Below are 8,423 nucleotides of genomic sequence, written 5' to 3'. Positions count from 1 at the left end.
CAAGTTTTTATAAGAATTTTGTTAGATCTCTCTGACCAGAAGATGATCTGGGGTATATAGGGGTTGATGCATAAGGAAGTGCAGGGGGTTTGTTGTGCTTATGGAAGCTTGGTGTTTTTCAGATTAAGGATTGTTGCGGTTCCAGGAATTTCATTTTGCTATCAGGTTCGGTTTATCATAGGCTTGATTGTGTCATTGGCAATGTTTATGCCCCTAATGATAATAGAGATATAAGTCATCTTTGGATGGTCTTAACTAATTTAAAAGCATCCTTTCCAAAACCTTGGTGTTTAGAGGGGGGATTTCAATGAAATCAAAAATATAGGGGAACGGAAAGGTTGTGTGAGATGTGATAGGGGGATGCAGGAGTTCAATGAGTTCTCAAATAATCTTGAATTGGTTGATGTTCCTATGTATGGAAGGAAATATACCTGGAGTAATTCACAATCAGGAGTATGCTGGAGTAGAATTGATAGATTTCTCTTAAATCCGGAGTGGTTTGAATGGTTTAGCTTTAAGTTATGAGGCATTCCTAGAACTTTTTATGTTCATTGCCAATCTTATTGAAAGAAGATGATAGCGATTGGGGTCCCAAGCCATTTAAATTTTTAATTGCTTGGGTGTTACATCCTAACTTTATCAAAGAAGTTAAAAGGGCTTGGGTTGGTTCACAAGTGGTGGAATGGCCTGGTCTCAGAATTATGGTCAAACTGAGATTACTTAAACAGGCTTTGAGGATTTGGAATGTGGAATCCAAGCTCAAAACAGCTGATGCAGAGTTACATTCATGGGATCTCATTGCTGAAGAAAGATATCTTTTAGAAACAGAAGTTAGAAAAAGAATTGAAGTCAGAGATGAAGTATGGAAGCTTAGAAAAATAAGAGAGTGGATCTGGTTGCAAAAATCAAGATTGAATTGGGCCTTAAAAGGGGATAAAAACACCTGGTTCTTTCGCATAATGGCATCTAGAAGGCAAAGTAGGAATCTTATTGATTCTCTTAAGATTAATGGTATTTTATATGAGGATCCTATGGAGATGAAAAAGGCAATGTGGGTTCACTTTAAAGAGTTGCTCACTGAAGGTTGGAAAATTAGGCCAATACTAGGGGTGAGTTTATATGCATTAATCAAGGTTAGCTACAGAATTGTTTGGTGAAGGATTTCTCAAAAGCAGAGGTTTAGGATGCAATAAAGGAATGAAATGGAAATAAAGCACCAGGTCTAGATGGGTTTAACCTGACTTGCATTCAAAAAGGCTAGATGTTCATGGAGGGTGATATCATGGCCTTTACGAAAGAGTTCCATGATAATGGTGTATTGGGTAATGGAATTAATTACTCCTCTATGACCCTAGTTCTCAAAGTTGATAGTCCTTAATCAATTACGGATTTTAGACCTATCAGCCTTATTAGTTCCATCTATAAAGTGTTGTATAAAGTGCTGGCTTGCAGGTTTAAATTAGTATAGCCAAGAATTATTGATAGAGTTCAATCAGATTTCCTAAGTGGCAGGAATATTATGGATGGAGTTCTTATAGCAAATGAGATTGTGGACTGGTGGAAGAAGTCTAATAGAAAGGGGCTGATCCTTAAGCTTGATTTTGAAAAAGCTTACGACACTGTAAACTGGAACTTTCTCTTTCAAATGTTGGAAAATTTTGGATTTGGTTCTACTTGGACCAAGTGGATGAAAGGTTGCATTTCTTCTGTAAGAGTTTTAGTTCTTCTCAATGGGTCACAATCACGTAAGTTCTGCCCTCAAAAAGGTCTAAGGCAAGGTGATCCATTATCTCCATTCTTGTTTAATGTTATTGTTGAGGGACTAAATATTCTCATATCAAGAGCTAAGGAGTTGGGTATATTTAAAGGTATATCAGTAGGTGCTAATGCATTGAATATATCTTATTTGCAATTTGCTGATGATACAGTGATTTTCTGTGAGACTAATTGGTCTGAAATTATGGCTGTCAAAAGAATCCTTAGGTGTTTTGAAGTAATCTCAGGTCTTAGGATTAATTTTTACGAAAGTGTTGTGTGTGGAGTGGATGTGGTAGATGTGGTGGTCGAGGAGTTTGCTGCAAAATTGAATTGTTCAAGTCAAAAGTTGCCATTGAAGTATCTAGGGCTACCTTTGGGGGCCAGTCCTAGTAGAAGGTTGACTTGGAGACCAGTTGTGGAGAAATTCAAGAAGAAGTTATCTGGGTGGAAGAGAAGAGTTTTGTCATTTGATGGTAGAGTTACTCTCATCAAGTCTATCTTGTCTGCTTCACATGTGTATTATATGTCTCTTTTTAAAATACCGGAGGGTGTTGCAAAAGAGATTGATAGGATTCAATCATCATTCTTATTGTGTGATTCATAGCATAATAAGAAGCTCCATTTAGTTAGTTGGTCAAAGGTGTGTATGAGTATGAAACAAGGGGATTTGGGGATCAAGAATATTAGGTTAGCCAATGATAGTTTGCTATTAAAATAGTGGTGGAGGTATGGTCAGGAGGATGATGCTCTGTGGAAGCTGGTTATTTGTGAAAAGTATGGTTTTATAGAAGGCAAGTGGTTTCCTGTGATGGTTACTAATGGGTCTACATCTAAGATACGGGAAGACATATTATCAATGGCTCAAAGAAATGGCAGACTTTTTCATTTCTACAAGGATAATGTGGAAATTTTAATAGGGAATGGAGATCAAGTTAGTTTTTGGAGATATCCTTAGTGGGGTTCAACAAATCTTTTAAGCCAATTTCCAAGATTGTTCTAGTTGGTTGAAGACAAAGAGTTGTCCTTGAGTTTTCAAATAGCTAGAAGATCTAATCAATCTGGGTCGACCTTCAATTTCAAAAGAGCACTTCGGTCTTGGGAAGAAGATGAGTTAGCCAGATTAACCACTACTTTGGGGGCTGCCCCTGTTTTACGAACTGATTCAATTGATTGTTTGGTTTAGAAACCTACTCAAACAGGTAGCTTCAAGGTCCATTTTGTTTATGATTGGGGTTTGGTGAATGATGGCCCCATTCAGAGATCAGTTGAACTAATATGGAATAATTTCTCTCCACCAAAAGCCAAATTCTTCTCTTGGTTAGCCTGGAGAGGAAGACTGAAAACAAAAGAACTGTTACACTGGTTTGGAATTTTTGAGGATGTTGATGTTCTGAATTGCATTTTTTGTCATGAGTCAACTGAATCAGTTGATCATATTTTGCTTTATTGTCCTTTTGTTTGGAAAATATGGTCCGCTATTGCTTCTTGGTGGGATTTTCAGTGGGCTATGCCCAGTTCCATTGAAGATCAGTTAATTTGGTGGTCGGGTTGGAAGTTTAAAAAGAAAGTTAATCAGGTTTGAAGGGCTTTACCTGTAGCAATATTGTGGTCTGTGTGGAGGTATAGGAATGAATGCGTTTTCCATGCAATTCAGCCCAATTTTCATGAGTTGTGTGATTGTATCAAGGTGAGAGTAGCAATATAGTTGAGATCTCATATCAGTGGTGCCCCATTCTCGGTGAATGATGTTGTCTTCAACTTTCAACGAGTCCGGAGTTGTCTTGGGACTTCATGAGTTGAAGGTGGAGGTGCTGCAATTTTTTCTACTGCTATGTGTATTGGTTGCCGATTTTTGCTGATTTTGCTAATGTTGTGTTATGTTTCTGTTGGGTTTTTGCCCTGTTTAGTTCATTTGCTATCACTAGTGGGGTGGTTGTTGGTCGTTTTTGCTTTGTTGTGTTGGTTTTGCAGATCCTACTGAGATGTTACTATTGTTTTACTATTGGTTTGTTTGCCATTGCTGATTTTCTTGCTGCTTTTGCTGCTAGTGTGTTTTTGTTCTGCTGGGTTTTTTTGATTTTGCTGCTGTTGGTGGGGTGGTTGTTGGCTGTTTCTGGTTTGTTATGTTGTTTATGCTTGGTTGCTATTGTTGATGGTTGCTGGGTGGAGTTTCAAAGTTCAAAGGGGAGTTTGGTCATTGGTTGATCCTAACAGATGGTAGATTAGGGTTTGCTTCATTAGGAGGGTTTTTTCTTGCTGTGTTTGGTTTCTCACCAACCCTTTGTGGTTGAGTTTGTAGATGATTGTGCTCTTTGTTCGGTGCCAACTTAGTTGGAATTGGGTAGTTTGCTATGATGCTTTATGCTCCTCCACTCTTTTATTGATGTAATTTTATATGTAATGTATATTTTGTCATCAATAAAGCTTCCTTCTTGATATATATATATATATATATATATATATATATATATGAAAACTATTCAATAATTGCTCGTACAAAACCAGACGCACAATATCCCGCAAACTTTATAAGAGTTGTTTTATATGTCAACACTGTGTATATTTAGGCCAAGTTTGGGAAGACTAAATAAGTACACTTTTTGAATTTTTATGAAATATGGGTTGGATTTGGGTTGGGTTTGAAGTGATGTGTTAGAGAGGTGATGTGACTTAAATAGGATAGTGACTTTTTGACTTTTTGAATTTTTTGGAGGATGTCAAACTTAGCCTTAACTTTGTTAATGAGATCTACCTACGAAAAAAAAATCTTGTCAGTCTATACTTACATTATGTATTTGGTTTATATTTAGTTTTTATGTTTGTTTCTTGTTTCTGATTAAAATGTGGGTGTTGTCCATTTTCAAGATTCATTGATATGTAAAAAAAAAAAATGTTTGACTGATAATTAGAGATTATATATAATAATAATAATAATAATAATAATAATAATAATTTAAAATATTTTAATAGACTACAATCTATATATTATATAAGGAAAATTAAATTTTTAGTGAGGAGCCTTGTGAGAGATTCAATATTTTATACTAATTTTCTTAATTTTAAATAATTAAAAAATATCCATTGGCTAGTTTTTATTTGATAATCTCACATCGGGAGAAAAATGAAAAAAATGAATTGTTTTAGTCTTATAAAGTGAATCTTATACTCCTTTTTCCATTTAATAGTATCCCATTTATTTGATAATCCCACATCGGGAGAAGTAGGAAAAAAATAAGTTATTTTACTCATATAAAGTGAATATTATACTATCATCCGATTTAATATTGTAATGTTGTGCACATTTCAATTCAATATAGTTTAAATTTTAAAAATTTTAATTAATTAATTTTGACTTAGCTAATTAGGCTAAATCATTTTTGATTTGATTGATTTGTTGGTTTGGCCGCGATTTTAGCAATTTTATCAAAATATATTGATTAAATTTGTTTGATTTGAAATAAATTAAAGATTGGTCTGATTAAAGATTGAAAGACTGAAATTGCTTTATTAGAAATAAACTTTCCGTCCAAATAATTGTTAACTTTTATTTTATAATCCCACATCGGAAAAAGAATAAAAAAGTGAGTTGTTTCACTTATATAAAATGAATCTTAATAGTATAGTATTGTATATACGTCAATTTAAGACAGTTTAAATTTTAAAATTAAAAAAACATTTAAAAATTTTAATTAATTAATTTTTTGTATAAATTGGTTGATCATTTGACCTAACCAATTAGGTTGAACCATTTTGGATTTGACCGATTTGTCGGTTTAATCGCGATTTATCATACTGATTTTATTAATTTTAAACAATTAAAAAGTTTTAGTTTATGATTTATTTTATAGTCTCACATCGGGAGAAGAAGAAAAAGTAAAGTTTGTTTCTCTATCTATCTATCTATCTATATATTATATAAGGAAAATGAAATTTTTAGAGAGAAACCTTCTAGAAGTTCTAAACCCTCATTATAAAATTATTAAATTTTCTTAATTTTAAAAAATTAAGAAAATTCTCATTAACTAGCTTCCATTTACCTTCGATTTTACAATCCCACATCGAGAAAAGAAAGAAAAAATAAATTATTTCACTTATATAAAGTAAATCTTATACTCCAATTTATATAAACAAAAGAAGATTTTTAGTGAGAAACCTTATGATCAATATCTTATACTAAGTTTTTTGATTTTCTTAATTTTGAACAATTAAGAAAATCTCCATTAGTTAGCTTCCATTTAACTTTTATTTTACAATCCCACATAGAGATTTTGAAACTCTCATAATATCTCTCCATAAAATTATTCTTTTGTAAAATATATAGATATATAGATAATCCCAACGTCACTGTTTCTTACTGCTCCTTAATACAAAAATTATGAGATAATTATGATAATTTTAAATTTGTATTTAAAACTTATAAATCATGGGATAGATTATTATAATTTCAAATTTATATTGTGTCAATTTTAAATTTAAATTAATAGATTGTTTTTCATATTTAATGACAGTTTAAATTTTAATAAAATAAAATCTAAAGTTTTAATTAATTAATTTTTGTGTAAGCTGATTGGTCTTTTGACCTAACGGATTAAGCTAAACTTGGTTTGAATGATTTGCTGGTTTAATCGTAATTTTAGCGGTTTTACATGTTTCAACAATTCTTTCTTATTCATTAAATTTTTAAAATTTCTTTAATTATTTCCCTTTCAAAAACTAATATGACAAATTTTTAAAATTCATATATTTTTATTCTAAAATAGTGAAATATTAGAACTATATCATTTTTTTTTTTTTTGTAACAAAGCATAATTTTAATTATTAATTGTCAATACAACAATTTTAATATATCTATACTATATGTTATAATAAAGAAATATTTGAAAAACTTATATATAACATTTTAAAATATAAAAAAAATGAATATAATTATCGTATTTTTAATAAATAATATATTATTTTATCTTGTGTGTAGCACGGGTGACATGCTAATATCTTTATATTTAAAAGGGTAAATTACATTTACCTCCCTTGAGATTTCTGACAAATACAGGGACCTCTCTTGTGGTTTGAACAATTACAGTAATCTCCCATACTTTACTTGACAATGTCAAGATTCCCCCCTTCTGTCAAATTGTTCCAAACAGTATTACTTTTTCTATAGTAAATTACCTTATTGCCCTTCCTTTTAAAATATTAAAAAATATTTTTTGGATTGAAGAATAGATTTAAAAGAAACAAACAGTGTTTGGAACAATATTTTTATTTTTTTAAATATTAAAAAAAAATTTAAAAAAATATTTTTTTATTTTAAATATATAATTTTTATTTAAATATTTTATTTTATTTTGTAAATATTTTAATTTTTTTAATTTTAATATTTTAAACTCAAGACACAATTTCACACTTAAATCGTAATCAAACACGTAACTGAAAACTTAATTCAAATTTTTTTTGCTAACCTCATAATCAAACACATAAGTCAACACTTCATACTAATTTCAAAACTCTACACTCAAATCGTAAACATACGCATAACCAAAAAAATTAAAATATTTCAAAATATATTTATAAAATAAAATAAAATGTTTAAAATAAAAACTATATATTTAAAATAAAAAAATAAAATTTTTTAATATTTAAAAAATATATTTAACATAAGTTTGTATTTTTTTAAGTTTGTGTTTGATTATGAGTTTTGAAAATAATTTTTGAATTGTGTTTTGAGTTTTGTATTTGGTTAAGACTCTATGAGTTTGGAAAATATTTTTAAAAATTTCTAATTGGAATTGTGACTCTAAAAGAGAACCAAACATGTTTCTAAATTTTTTTTTTTCGGATCATGTTTTTACTCAAAACTCAATTCAAAAATTATTTTCAAAACTCATAACCAAACACAAACTTAAAACTTAATTCAAAACTCTTTTCAAAACTCAAAATCAAACTTTTTCAAAAACTCTATTTTAAAAGAAAAAAAATTTCAAAATTTTTTTTTTAAATTATTTTTAGAATCATAATTTGAGTGTGAAGTCATAATTTGAGTTATGAGTTTTGAAAAAAAAAATTATTTGTTTGGTTATAAATTTTGAAATTTGTTGAATTTATTTTTTTAGGGTAAATATTTATTTATTTATTTTAATGTGCATTATATTTCATACATCTATGTGTTGTATTTATTATTTTAATATTTTAAATATATTTTTTAAATATTAAAAATTTTAAAATTTTTATTTTTTATTTTGAATATATTGTTTTTATTTTTAATATTTTATTTTGTTTTATAAATATATTTTTAAATATTTTAATTTTTTTGTTATGCGTTTGGTTACGATTTGAGTGTAGAATTTTGAAAGTAGTGTGGAGTGTCGAGTTATATGTTTGGTTATGAGATTTGAAAATAATTTTTGAATTGAGTTTTGAATTCTGTGTTTGGTTACGATTTAAGTGTGAAGTTGTGTTTTGAGTTTACAATATTAAAATTTAAAAAAATTAAAATATTTACAAAATAAAATAAAATATTTAAAAATATTTATATAAAAATTGTATATTTAAAATAAAAAAATAAATTTTTTTAAACATTTTTTAATATTTTATAAAAATAAATCCAAAAATACTGTTCCAAATACTGTTTGTTTCTTCCAAACCTACTATCCAATCCAAAAACATTT

At 29.1% G+C, this 8,423-nt stretch overlaps 1 protein-coding gene across 1 annotated transcript; it reads left to right on the top strand.

Moving 5' to 3' along the window:
* Positions 1-701: 701 nt before the first annotated feature.
* Positions 702-1,378, top strand: LOC145791792 (uncharacterized). Its single transcript, XM_082872232.1, has 2 exons — positions 702-1,133; positions 1,262-1,378. Exons 1-2 carry the CDS (start codon positions 702-704, stop codon positions 1,376-1,378), a joined length of 549 nt encoding a protein of 182 aa, XP_082728358.1.
* The last annotated feature ends 7,045 nt before the right edge of the window (positions 1,379-8,423 follow it).

Source organism: Camellia sinensis, chromosome 5, assembly GCF_055761805.1.
Source record: "Camellia sinensis isolate YWXY chromosome 5, ASM5576180v1, whole genome shotgun sequence".
In the NCBI taxonomy this organism is placed as follows: Eukaryota; Viridiplantae; Streptophyta; class Magnoliopsida; order Ericales; family Theaceae; genus Camellia; species Camellia sinensis.
This window is presented reverse-complemented; position numbering and strand designations above follow the sequence as displayed.